This window comes from Propithecus coquereli, unplaced genomic scaffold (assembly GCF_000956105.1).
Source record: "Propithecus coquereli isolate 6110/MARCELLA unplaced genomic scaffold, Pcoq_1.0 Scaffold444, whole genome shotgun sequence".
NCBI lineage: Eukaryota > Metazoa > Chordata > Mammalia > Primates > Indriidae > Propithecus > Propithecus coquereli.
The window spans coordinates 687,855-702,026 of NW_012150219.1; the positions used below are offsets into that span (position 1 = coordinate 687,855).

At 42.5% G+C, this 14,172-nt stretch overlaps 1 protein-coding gene across 2 annotated transcripts in view; it reads right to left on the bottom strand.

Annotated features, from left to right (window-relative positions):
• Nucleotides 1-14,172, bottom strand: part of STAU1 (staufen double-stranded RNA binding protein 1) — a 55,148-nt gene that overhangs the window by 2,981 nt on the left and 37,995 nt on the right. The window contains exons 6-11 of one of the 2 annotated variants that reach the window (XM_012654703.1): nucleotides 6,852-7,064; nucleotides 5,525-5,668; nucleotides 3,198-3,344; nucleotides 1,795-1,870; nucleotides 1,224-1,543; nucleotides 556-678 (exon numbers count right to left, since the gene is read on the bottom strand). In XM_012654703.1, the coding sequence (XP_012510157.1) occupies nucleotides 556-678; nucleotides 1,224-1,543; nucleotides 1,795-1,870; nucleotides 3,198-3,344; nucleotides 5,525-5,668; nucleotides 6,852-7,064 (1,023 nt within the window). Of the gene's footprint in view, nucleotides 1-555; nucleotides 679-1,223; nucleotides 1,544-1,794; nucleotides 1,871-3,197; nucleotides 3,345-5,524; nucleotides 5,669-6,851; nucleotides 7,083-14,172 lie in introns of both variants that reach the window. The other variant, XM_012654702.1, reaches the window with a different exon arrangement.

Sequence of the window (14,172 nt, forward strand, 5' to 3'; positions counted from 1 at the left end):
CTAGTATTTTTAACCTTGTTACGGTAACCAGACTATACAAATTTTACATCCCACTTTCAAACAAAAACCCTGTCATATATTTTATTATTACATCATCTGCAGAGACATTAATCTGATGGATGCATATATTCCATCAAGCGAATATACCATAGATCACTTAGATTAATTTTATCAATTGCTTTTCTCAGTTTTCTTACAACAATAATTTCATCCTGAACAGAATACCAAAGAAAGGGGCTTTCTACAGCTGCCAGAATGTGGACCTGCAATTCCCTGTTCTGGTAGGAAATGAAGTGAATACAGTCTCTGGGTGAGTCCCAGGATCCCAGTCACCCTCGGGCCAGCATGGCAAAGGGACAGACAAGGTGGATTAAGGCTGACGAGTTCCTAGCAACAGAGAGACTAATCCGATCAACTATCAATCAATCAACAGTCCTCAAGGTCTATGGGAGAATCCTCCTACCTTCCTAAGGCCAGTAACAGGCTGAACAAGGGAAGAGTCCACACAACCACACAATTCAACTCCCTGACCCCTCAGCCTGAGGGGGGACGTACCATATCGTGGCAGGACTCCACATCCTTGCCGATACCATGGCTGATCAGAGGCGGCTGAGAGGAGCAATTGATAAGAGATACAAATTCGTTCTTGTTGTTTTTGGGGAAGTCTTTGTATTCAACCTAAGGAGGAAAATAGAACTGAGGCCAGGGCAGGGGCACGTGACCATGAGCAGGCTGGAGGGCTGTGGCTCCAGGCCGGGAACGCACTGGGCCCAGTCTGACTGTGACCACACTAACCCTCCCCTGCCAGAGGGGACTGCTGGTGAGGCACCCCAGCTCAGAATCCAGAATCCTCCAGGAACCTAGATGTCTACTCAGAACCCCTGGGCTGGAAGCAGCCATGTCCTTCTACTAGGCGGAAAGTGTCATCTGTTCTCTTTGAAATCTAAACTTACAACCCCTACTAAGTGGTTAGAGGCTTTGATTGTAGAGTTGTCTTAGACTTTAAAATGTCATTACCAAAGGACAAGGATTTTCTCTTACTATATATGCTTGTGATACTCTATGCTTCCCTTCTCTCCCCAAGGCCACCCTTCCCCCACCATCCCCCACCCATCCCCCTAGACAAAGAACTTGAAAAACCAGGCACAAAGTTCGTTCTCTGAGAGGAGCCCAGATGCGACCATACTGACGTACAGCCCTCACAGCTCAGGCCTAACAGTTACCTGGAATCCCTGGACTCTGGAAAGGTAGTCCAGTTGCTCAGAGGGTCTTGTGAGAGGTCCATGGGGTACATGGCCTGAAGAGATGTTATTCTTTAAAATGGTCTCAGCTGTGGGCGAGGTGCCCCCGTACAACAATTCTCGGGCTATCATGGCAGTTACCGTGGCCTTGGCAGGATTTGGCGCTACCCTGGTGAAATCTTTGGTGTGATGTCCTTGACTGACTCCTACAGCCTGGGCGACCTCAGGCACCATTGGAAGAATTCCGGCAGGCAGCTGCTGATGGCTGAGATAAGGCATCCTGAACTCATCCTCTTTATTACCTGGAGAGGGGCACACATGCAGACAAACATGAAGCCACATCCACTGCCTGGAAAGACATCATAACTTTGTACCAACACTCACTGGCCCTCTTCTGGGCACACGCAGCAGCAGCAACAACAACAACACATACAGTGACACAAATGCAGACACTCTGCATGTTGGGATTCACTGACTAGGTCCTACTGTTATTGGGACCCATGCAAATCCCAGAGTCACATGCAGATTAAGGCAGCGTTCAGATCACACTTACTAGTTCCATTTTCATCCCCAGAGCCAGGTTCAAAAAAGGTTACTTTTCTTCCATCCCCTGGTTTCTTTACTGGTGTCTTAAAAAAATAAATAAATAAATAAGCATAAATCATATCATGGAAAAATTAGTTCCTGCTAACTAAAACCACATAAACTCCAACCAGCATCAACTGAGGCAATCAGCAGAAAACCCAACCCAAACCTGACCACTGGTGTGCGTGCCCCACCCCGGCACAGCCTGCCTCCTCCCAATGTGCCCTCTCGCCCACACCAGCCTGTCCATGGAGAGCACCTGACAGAGGGCGTTAAGCTGTGCATGATGAGCCTGTGCTCTGCGCTCACAGGGAGACAGGGAAACACTTAACCAGAAGGAGCAGACATGCTAGATTCATAGAACCACCAACATGGGGAAGACGTTTTTAGACTGAAGCTAAATAAATAAATCAAGAATATTTCCTGGAACTAAGATCCAATTAAAAAATAAAGCAATTATTTCCCAAGTAACACAGGGAAAATATTACTAGATAAGAATTTTGTCAAGCACAAGGTCTCCTCTCTGAGGGCATACGGGATCCGGCGCGGTCAGGGCGGGGTGGCCGCAGACAAGGTCTCCTTTCTGAGAAGTAACAAGGTAATGCTTATGAATGCTCTACGAGATTTTGGAATGAAAAACCCAAAGCCAAGTCCAGGACCTATGCTGATGGTGAGTGCTTGGGGTCCCAGTCATTAACTGTGGCCACAGCTGGTGTCGTTTCTCACTGTCAGCACAACTGGCAGACATGAATGAACCAGTCTCAATTTCAAGTTTACCCCAACAGGACCGCTCAGTGACAGGAAACAAAGTCATCCACGGCTTTTGCTGAAGTCCTATTTATCACTCATGGCACAAGTGAATTTTTCAACAGGGGATTGTATTCATCTGGTGTTCATGTCACATAAGGAAAATCCCAAACCTAAACTATGGATTTGACCCAACTCTAATATCACACTATCTTACTGTCCCAGAAAAACCAAAGCCTGCTCCACATTAATAAAGTCTAAGGCTTGTGAATCTTCCCTGCAGGCGTCATTTCGAGTGCAAATGACAGCAACACACTCACTCATTTCCAGCCCACTTACCCATCATCCTACAAATGGAGGGGAGCAAGCCACACTCTACGAAACATCCCTAGAACATAAGCGTACTAAAACAATGACTTAACCCAGAGCCAAGCCTGGAGCCACTGGACATGCAAGTCCCCTCTGAGCACACTATGATGGTCCAAATGGGTAAGATGCTGCTTGGCAGGGCTGCTTTACTGCCAAGAGGACGAAGCCTTGCTCAGAAGCTTGCCCCTGGAGGTGCCAGAACTCCCTAGGGTGAAGTGAGAAGACCGTCTTGCAATGAGAGCCCCAAGCAGTCACCTTCTCCTCTGACTTGAGTGCTGGTTTGGTGGGCTGCGCCTGCGGGACTTTGAAACCAAGGATCTCCAGCATGTTCTCGGCTGCATTGCGTTTGGCCACCTTCTTATTGGTTCCCGCGCCTTCTGCAGTATGGTTCCCAACCTTCACCTGCATAAAGAAGTCAACACACAGACCAGTGCTTAAACGGTCTTGAGTAAAGACCAAGCAGGAACTGATGTATGAGCAACAGAATTCAGCAAAGGTCAGAAGCTAGATGGCCTGACAGTGGTGCCCTAGAGTTGGCCCACCCCAGTCTGTGAGAGCTGATTATTAAATATTCAGGAATCTGGAGAGCTGGCTGTTCAACATAGCCACTATTAAACATTAAATTATATAAACTTGTAATTAACTTATTTTAACAAAGAGAGGTAATGGCTTGACTATATTTTATAATGATCTATGGTCTGGAGGTTCTGCACATCTGCTGTATTTCTACTGGACGACGTGATGGTGTGCTACTGCACAACTCTTCCCACCCTGTGTGCAGACTGTCGCTCCGACTGAAATCAGCCATGGTAGGAGTACTTATACCACAGAAGTCTGTAAATGCTGCTTATCAAAGATTAAGTTATTTATCAATTTCTAACTCTAAATCCATTACAATGATGGACAAAAGGTTAATAACGCAGATTAAGCTTAAAAGCATGTGAAGTCTGCAGCCATTACATTTTATAATAACCAGTACAAAGCACTGAAACATTCTTCCAGTCTTTGAAAATTATTACCCAATTCAGCAGAGTAGCCACTCTCATCGTTTACAGATGAAGTTACATATGTCTTCATTGTTCCACCTTCATCTTACTTGTTAATATAAACAAAATTATCAACTAACATTCAAACTAGAACTGAATCCCAAATCTAAACTATGCATCTGACAATGACATTAGCAACATCTTTGCTGAACTAGATAGTAGTAAAGCATTATGTGTCGTCTGACTTCATAACACTTAGTGACTGTCACACTCACTGATGTATTAAATTTACAATAGAAAGTACTATATATTTGTAAATTGTGCTTCATATCATTTCTAGCAATAAGATAACATGCATCTATATGTATGTACATGTGTATGTATCTAAGTCTATGCACATGCATGTCCCTCCTACCACACCGCCCTCCAAGAGCTGGCTGTTAAAACATTTCAGCACACCACTGCTTCCAACCCCCAAGCTGGTTCTGATCACAGGTACCTAAGCTGCTAAAACCAAAAGCCCTATGTCACAAGACTGAGAGAGTCAAGAAAACCCTTCCCTGGCCTGCGACAGTGGCTTGGGACTGAATTCAAACCTGGCCACCTACCAGGCATTTCATCTTGGGCAAATTACTGATTCTCTCAGCAAACTGCAATTTCCTCTTGTAGAATGGAAGGATCATTACTTTTCCTACCTTCTGACTGGGTAGTTGAAACACCAGGTTAGATGACAATTCTTTATAGGTTATAAACTGCTAGACAGTGTTTAATATTGTTTTTCATCGGAAAACACTATAAAATTCAAATCACAATTAAATTAAGCTGCCCATGTGAAATGCTCATTTAATAAGCTAAGTACAAGGAAAAACACTCCATACTAATCTAAAGTATCACCACAATCTAAGGAAAAGCCAATCCTTAATTCCAGATACTACAAAAGTATTAGGAGAAGCAGGAATAGAGCCTTTAGTATTACTTGTGAATTTTAAATTTTTTTTTTTTTTTGAGACAGAGTCTTGCTCTGTCACCCCAGCTAGACTGCAATGGCGTCATTGTAGCTCACTGTGACCTCAAAGTCCTGGGCTCAAGTGATCCTCCTGCCTGAGCCTCCCAAGTAGCTGGGACTACAGCAGCCATGCTCAGCTAATTTTTCTGTTTTTTTTTTTTTGTAGAGACAAGGACTCACTCTTGCTCAGGCTGGTCTCAAACTCCTGAGCTCAAGCAATGCTCCCACCTTCACCTCCCAGAGTGCTAGGATTACAGGTGTGAGCCACTGCACCCAGCCAAAATTTATCTTTTGAAAATAACAATATCATAAACCTCCAGGATGTAATGAAGAAAAAATTCACCCATAATCCCACCACCCCAACAATCTTGAAAATTTTGTTGCCACATATCCACATTCCCACCTGGGCACACAGCAGTCCCTGTGGCATGCTGACAAGTGCATGTTTTTAAGTTGTCAGATTAGTGCAAGCAACCTGGTCCTAATAATGATAATGTCTGGTGACAAGGCGTCCAGCCCTCAGACCACGATCAGCTCCCAAGACCAGACGTGGTCAGAGGAAGAGCCACCCACACCCCCAGCAAACCCACCTGCATCACAAACTCCCTGCGGCGCGGGAGGCCTCGCTCTGTGAGGAGCATGTACGCCGGCTCCTTCTCCTTTTTTGCCTGCTGGATCTGGGCCAGTTTGCTAATCGGATTTATCCCTTGGCCACATTCTGGGCTTGTCTGCGGCTGAGGAACAAAGAATGCAGAAACTGTGTGCCCACGTTATTCATAAAAAGGCCTTGACCAATTCAGAGGTCAGAATATGATAGGAGATAAGAGATTTTATGTTCATCTAATGGCTCAGAATTAATCAGACCTTTTTTTAACTTAACCTTTTAAAATTAAAATATGCTTTATGATTTTCTATGATTGTTCTGAAGTGATTTTAAGGTTTTAAGCAAGCCATCAATATTTCACTATGACTAGGCAAGCATCACTGCAACACCTGCTTTTTAACAAATTTTAACATGACAGTAAATAGGCAAAAAAATACAAAACACTACTCCTAAAATTCTCCAAGAGTCTGTTTTATGATGGGTTCCCAACTTTCTTAACAATGACTCAAACTCCAGAAGCCATTTAAAAGAAAAAAAAAAAAAAAGAAAAAAAACCTCAAGGTAACACCACGTGGAAAAAGCTAAGAATCCCACGGTTACTTCCTGGTGGCTATCTTCTGTGCCAAGGAATCCTCAACCCAGTCCACTGATCAGGAGTGATTTCCAGGCTACATTAAGTGAAAAAAGGAAACTACAAAAGAGTATCTATAGTATGCTCACTTTTACTTAAGAAAAATTTGGGTCTTGATATAGCATGAAACTATACTAAAAATCAAAACAGAAAAATCCTCGAATTCATAAATGTCCCCAAGTGGAATCCTGTCCCCCTTCTGGGGACAAGGAAGGGGTCAATATAATGTTTTGATAGGTCCATTAGTGCAGTTCAAAAATCCAAAGGCATAGATAGAACATCTCACTCCCACCTGCGCTCAGGAGCCTCTGACCGGGGCACAGGCCTCTTCCACCTTCAGGACAGCATGGCAGCCACTGAGATGGCAGCACCATGATATACCCACGTGCCCTGAAGATGGGCCTCTCAGTCTCATCCCACTCCTCAATGCAACGATGGGGCTTCGATGAGCACCTCCCCCACAGAGGTGCATGCGTCTGCAGGTGTATCTGCTGAACTGACGCGTGTCCTTAGTCACACCTACCCTGTGGCTCTCGTATCAACTGTAAAGGGTCTGCAAGGCCTGGCACATAGCATGATAGTTCCATCCCCTTTCACCCTGGGGATAGCAGCCAACGATCTAAACCCCTCAACCATCCATGGACAATAAAAACACCTTCTCTTTGTTCAGAACAGATCTTACCTTGGCTATGGGTTTTGTTTTCTTTTTGATTCTGGGTTTCACTCTCTCAACTGAAGGCAGGGGTGGCAATTTCTTCAGCTCCTCAAGAACAGCTATTGCCGCATTTTTCTTTGAAATCTTCTTGCTCTTCCCTTCACCTTCCCCCACGAACTCCCCAACTGAAACCTTGGTCACAAAGTTCTTCATGTGGGGTGGGCCACTCTCCCGGGCCACCTGTGTCAGAGGGAAAGACTGAGTGAAAGCGGACAGACACTTAGTAAGAGCTGTCGGGCACAGTGGCTGGCAGACATCACACGAGACACGGGCAGAGGGAAATCAAGGACAAGGCTCCTAAATGAAGGGAGCGGGAACATCAACGAAAGGAAGCGATGATAATTCTGAATGTTCTTTATCCCCTTTCTTCTTAATTTTCAAACTGGTTTACTTTCTTGAGTCTGATGAGTGCAAAACAGCCAGGCATGGAATGAGGAGACATCTACTACCCTTATACCCCCTTTCACAATGGCTCACATCCCCCCGGTTCCCAGGCTGTCCTGAGTTTAGTGTGATCCACTGCAACTGGCAGAAAGGAAGCTGGCCCAGAAAAGCCCAGAAATCAATGCGGCACAAAGAGTTCAAGTTTAAAATTTGCTCTGAGACTCCAGCCAAGACTAAGCTTACTAAATACTCGCTGCTAAGCAGCTGTAAAAAATAATGAGAAAAATTTTTAAGCACTGATAAAGAGTGATTTCTAGCATATATTGGGTGAAAAAAAAATCAAACTGCAAAAGAGTTTATATATATGGTATGGTAACTTTAGCGCAAGAAAGTTATATAGATGTCTGCATATACACATGTATATATACAAATATGTATACATACAAAGTTTATACAGATGTCTGCACAAACACACATGTATATATAAATAGACACACGTGTTTGTTTGCTTATTTTTGCAAAATGAAACAGGAAGGATAAACTAATGAAATTAGTTACCTACGGCAGGTGGAATGGACTGGGGTAGAAGGATAGCAGATGAGGTGTGAATGTATCTTTTTCTATAGTTTTGACTTTTGGAAGCATTTAATGTTTTACATAATAAAAAAATAAAACTAAGTAAACAAAGGGAAGAAACCTGAAATGAATATGAACAGAAATCTAACCATGTTGTAAAGTGATTACAATAACACGGATGGAAAATAAAAATTGAATCCAACCTGCATTACCCAAGATACTCTTATAAAGAACAATAAAATTAGAATATTTACCAGATTTCAAGATTTCCTAAAAAGTTACACCAGCTCCGATATTATGGTTTTATGTAAGGATAAACAGAGCAATAGAACAGAGTGCAGAAATAGACCTGCACCTGTATGGTCACCTGATTTTTGACAACCACATAAAAGGAAATCAAGTCCTTTTTAAAAATGGTAGGTGAGGCTGGACATGGTGACTCACACCTGTAAGCCCAGCCCTTGGTAGGCTGAGATGGGAGGATCTCTTGAACCCAAGAATTCAAAGACCAGGCTGGGCAACACAGTGAGACCCCATCTCTCCAAGAAAAGAAAAGGGGGGGTGGGAGTACTAGAGCAACTAGATAGCCACATGGCGGGTGGGAGGCAAGAAATCAAATCATGCTCCCTAATTCACACCACAAATAAAAATTAGAGCTAGATCACAGGCTAAATGTGAAAGCTAAAACTACAAAGGTTTTAGAAGAAGATAGGAAAAAGCATCATAACCATGAGTTTGGCAAAGAGTTGCACACAAAAGACATCAAACATAAAGAAAAAAAGAACTGAAATTCCTCAAAATTAAAAACTGCTCATCAAAAGACAATATTTAAAAAGTAAAAAAGGCAACCTATTGAGTGAGAGAGAATATCTGCAATATAGGTATCGGACAAAGAATTTATATCCAGAATATTGAAAGAGCTCATTACAGGTCAGTAATAGAAAGACAAACTATTCAGTTTTTTAAACGGGCAAATATTTGAACGAGTACAGTCAAGCACTGCATAATGAAGTTTTGGTCAATGATGCACTCGACATAGAACCGTGGTCCCATAAGATTATCATGGAACTGAAAAATTCCTATCACCTAGTAACACCTTGATGATCTCGACTCTGTGTCGGCCCAGACTAATGTGGGTGTGTGTGTTTCAGTTTTTAACAAAAAAAGCTTAAAAAGTAAAAAAAAGAAAAAAAAATTTTTTTAAAAATAGAAAAAAGCAGCCGGGCACGGTGGCTCACACCTGTAATCCTACCACTCTGGGAGGCCGAGGCAGGAGGATCACTCAAGATCAGGAGTTCGAGATCAGCCTGAGCAAGAGTGAGACCTCGTCTCTACTAAAATAGAAAGAAATTATGTGGACAACTAAAAATATATATGGAAAAAATTAGCCGGACATGGTGGTGCATGCCTGTAGTCCCAGCTACTGGGGAGGCTGAGGCAGGAGGATCGCTTGAGACCAGGAGTTTGAGGTTGCTGTGAGACTAGGCTGACGCCACGGCACTCTGGCCCGGGCAACAGAGCCAGACTCTGTCTCAAAATTAATTAATTAATTCAATAAATAATAGAAAAAAGCTTATAGAATAAGGCTACGAAGAAAACATTTTATACAGCTACACAATGTATTTTAAGCTAAGTGTTATTACAAAAGAGTCAAAAAGTTTAAAAATATTTAAAAGTTTATAAAGTAGAAAAGCTACAGTAAGCTGAGGTTAACTTATTGAAGAAAGAAAAATATTTTTTTATGTATTTAGTATAGCCTAAGTGATGTCCCCGGCCTTCACATTCACTCAGCACTCACTCACTGACTCACCCAGAGCAACTTCTAGTCCTGCAAGCTCCATTCATCGTAAGTGCCCTATACAAGTGTACCATTTTTTATCTTTTACACCATATTTTTACTGTACCTTTTCTATGTTTAGGTATGTTCAGATACACAAATATTTACCATTGTTACAACTGCCTAGAGTATTCAGTACAGTGACATGCTGTACAGGTTTGTAGCCTCGCTGCTGCATATGTAGTATGTTACACCATATAACCTAGGCATGTAGTGGAGTATGCCACCTAGGTTTGTGTAAGGACACTCTATGATGTTTCCAGAAGGACAAAATCACCTAATGACAAATTTTTCAGAATGTATCCCCATCATTAAGAGAAAGATCAACATCACTACCACGGTGAACCTGCCCAAAAAATGTATAAGCAGAACCTAATCATGAGTAAACAACCAGATGCACCCAAATTAAAGGCCATTCCACAAAATAACTGCTCTTTAAACATGCCAATGTCATGAAACTCAAGAAAGGCTGAGGAAATGTTATAGATTAAAGGATACTAGAGACAGGTCAACTAAATGCAAGGTGGTCCTGTGCTGGACACTAGATGGGAAAGAACGCTGGTTGCTGTCCCCAGGGTGAAAGGGGACAGGACTGACATTCTCCATGCCAGGCCTGAGACCCTTTACAGTTGCTACAAGAACCACAGGTTAGATGGAGATAAGGACATGCATTAGTTCAAAGGACAATGACCTTAAGGTAGGTGAAGCTACCTTAGATAAGACACAACAATCATAAACTGTAAAAGACAACCTGACAAACCAGACCTCACCAAAATTAAATACTCTGTTCTTTGAAAGATACTGTGAAAATAATGAAAAGACAAGCCACAGACTTGGAGAAAATATCTGCAAAATACGTATCTGATAAAGGACTTGTATTCAGAATACATAAGGAACCTTCAAACCTCAATAATAAAAAGACATTCAAAAAATTTGACAAAAGATATGAATGGACACTTCACCAAAGAAGACACATATAGTAAATAAGCACACAAAAAGATGCTCATTATCACTAGTCTTCACGGAGATACAAATTAAAACTACAACAAGATACTATTAATACTACACATCTACTATAATAGAATGACTAAAATTTAGAAAATTGATGGTACCAAGTGTTGGCAAGAATGTAAAGCAACTAAAACTCTCTTAAACATCGCAAGTGGAAGGCACGATGATACATTCAGTTTGGAAAACAGTTTGCCAGCTTCTTACAAGTTAAAGATATTTATTTATCATGTAACTTAGCACATCCACTCAAGTATTTACCCAACAGAAATGAAAACATGGCACTACAGATGCAAATGTTTACAGTAGCTTTATTCATAATAACTAAAAACTAAAAATACAAATGATCTTCAATTGGTAAATGGATACGTGGTGACATGTCCGTATGATGGAGTACTACTCCGCAATAAAAGGAACAAACTACGGATACACACAACGTGGATGACTCCAAGTTTGTGTTATGCTAGGTTAAGCCAGACAAAAGGCAATATTTTCCATGATTCCATTTATGTAATTAATATTCTTGCAAAGCAACAGGGACAGAAATCAGATCAGTGGCTGCCAGAGGCTGACGGCGGAGGGAAGAGATTGACTGCAAAGGGACGGGGAGCTTTATGAGGTGAAAGATGTTCCATATCTTGACTGCAGAGGTGGTTACACAACTACATAATTTATCAAGACACATTTTACTGTATACTTATATAGGGTGAGTTTTATGGTATGTAAATTATACCCCAAGAGAACAGCCAGGGCCAGGCACAGTGGCTCACGCCTGTAATCCTAGCACTTTCGGAGGCCAAAGCAGGAGGATCACTTGAAGCCAGGAGTTCAAAACCAACCTAAGCAACATAGCAAGACTCCCACCTCTACAAAAAAATAGAAAAATAGCCAGGCATAGTGGTGTGTGCCTATAGTCCCAGCTAATTGGGAGGCTGAGGCAGGAAAATCACTTGAGCCCAGAAGTCTGAGGTTGCAATGAGTTGTGATGACACCACTGCACTCTAGCCCAGGAAACAGAGTGAGACCTTGTTTTAAAAAAAAAAAAAAAGAAAGAAAGAAAGAAACCTGACCTTTCTGTACCAAAAAAATTTTTTTAAAAATGGAGTAACACTTGAATAAAAAAAGCAACGCCTCTATACTGATATAAACCGTTGCAATATGAGAGGGGATAAAGGAAAGTTTTTCTTTACAGTATAATGCCAACTTGAAAATACAAAAAATCACCATTTTGACATCCACCGTAGAGATAACTGATCCAGCAAGAATCATCAATGACTGCTGGAACCACTAGGGAAATCTGTGAGGGCCCAACCTTCAACCATCTCCCCACAGGTTACGGGTTAATTACAATGGAAAAGAAGCCTCCTTACAGTGGCGCATGTCTGGTATAGATCAGCGCTGGGATAAAGTGACAGGATGTAATGCTCTGAGAAGGATCAACATCACTACCATGGTGATCCTGCCCAAAAAAATGCGTAACCAGAACCTAATCATGAGTAAACAACCAGACATACCCAAATTAAAGGCCATTTCACAAAATCACTGGTCTTTAAACATGCCAATGTCATGAAACTCAAGAAAGGCTGAGGAAATGTTACAGATTAAAGGAGACTGAACAGACAGGTCAACTGAGTGCAAGGTGGTCCTGTGTTGGACACTAGATGGGAAAACAATTTCTATTAGGAGGAGTCAAAGAATATATAATATCTGTCACTTACTGTCAAATGATTTAGCAAAAGTAAAAAGAAAATAATATGTACATTTACAGAGAAAGAAAAAGCAAATATGGTAAAATTTTAAACACTGGTGAATCTAAGTGAGGGTTATATTCACTGTCCTATTCTTGCAACTTTTACACAGGCTTGAAATTATTGAAAATAGTAAGTTGAAAAAATGGCTAGGAAAGATAAGTAAACCCAAGAAACAGCTGTGCACTGCTCGAGGGGTGGGCAAGATGCCTCAGCACAGCTCCTGGACTGTCCTACAGCAGGGAGGACCCGGCCTGCACAGGCCCCTGCAGACTGATTTTCAAGAACTTTCCCAGCCCCTTCCCCCCACATCGATGGCCTAGATTCTAGAATACTTCTTCCCAGAACAGTGCTGTCCACATCCTTAGGTTAGACTTGGGAAGGACAGGGTAGCCACCCTGATGGCTCACCTCAAATTCACAGCCCCACGCTGGTATCTCCCCAACAATTTTCACTGTCTACCCACATCAGGACCGTACGAATCTAAACCTAGAGTTTGACCTGGATTGTACTTGGTCTGATCATGTCACAACTGCCTCCTCATGGCTCTATCAATCAGCACCATCACATTTTCTAACTAAAACTGTGTTTTATCAAAAGTCAAGCTGTATATATTTTTTCTGAAAACTGTACAAATTGCTGTCTTCTATTAAAACACCTAACGCAGCTTCCAATTTGACAGATGCTGCAACCAAAAACTAACTAGTCTGTTCATTTACACATTTTCTGAGTATCCAATACATGGCAGGCAATCCTTCCAGTGCAACGGGAAAGAAAGCCCTTGCTCAACCTAGTAATAAAGGCTAATATGAACTTTGTGATATATGCATAAAAGTAATCATATTAATGAACTCACTGCCACGACCTACAAACTTATGTTTTAAATCAGCAGTCTCCAACCTTTTGGGCACCAGGAACTGGATTCATGGGAGACAATTTTTCCATGGATCAGGGAGCGGGGGCTGCAGCAGTCAGGGGGCAGACAGAGCTCAGGCAGTGATGCGAGAGATGGGGAGCCACTCACCTCCTGCTGTGTGTCCCCCCTTTCCTAAGTTTCATGGAAGACAACTTTTCCACAGGGGGAGGGCAGGTGGACACAGCAGAGCTCTGCGGCCTGGGGCCCAGTCCCAGTACCAGTGCACAGCCCAGGGGTTAGGGACTGCACTCTTAAATTATTACTTTAAAAGATACTTACCACCAGAGGGTGCTCCTCCAATTTCTTTTATGTGACTACTTGACAATTCCCTGTTATATATTACATATGCCTGAACACAGGTTTGAAAGCCAAAACTGAAACCTTAACAAAAGTGAAGGTGGGAAGCAAGCAATCCGGCCCCCCACGTCCCACAGAGAAAAAGCATAAAATGGCAATCTCTGAGGTTCCAGAAAGCTCTGTGACTCTCGGGGCAACAACTAGTGTGAACAGGTGACAAGTTTCACAGGGCTCTGGCCCAAGCAATCACCTCTGGAACCCTGAGGTGACCTGGAAAGGCAGGGATTTCCCATCCCACAGTCTTGGCACCCCTTCCTTCAATCTTTAAAAATCCATGCTCGCACCACACTAATCCCTCAGCAAGGGAGAAAAGGAATGTTTCTTCCCTTTCCTGAAACAGGTGTTGAGGGAGATCTCGTGACTTCTGGGATGCAGCTGCTGTCTACTTCCCACCCAACAACTAGCCCTGAGTGCCATTCTATATGTCCCCCGCTTCATCTCTCCAACCACACCCCGCCTCCA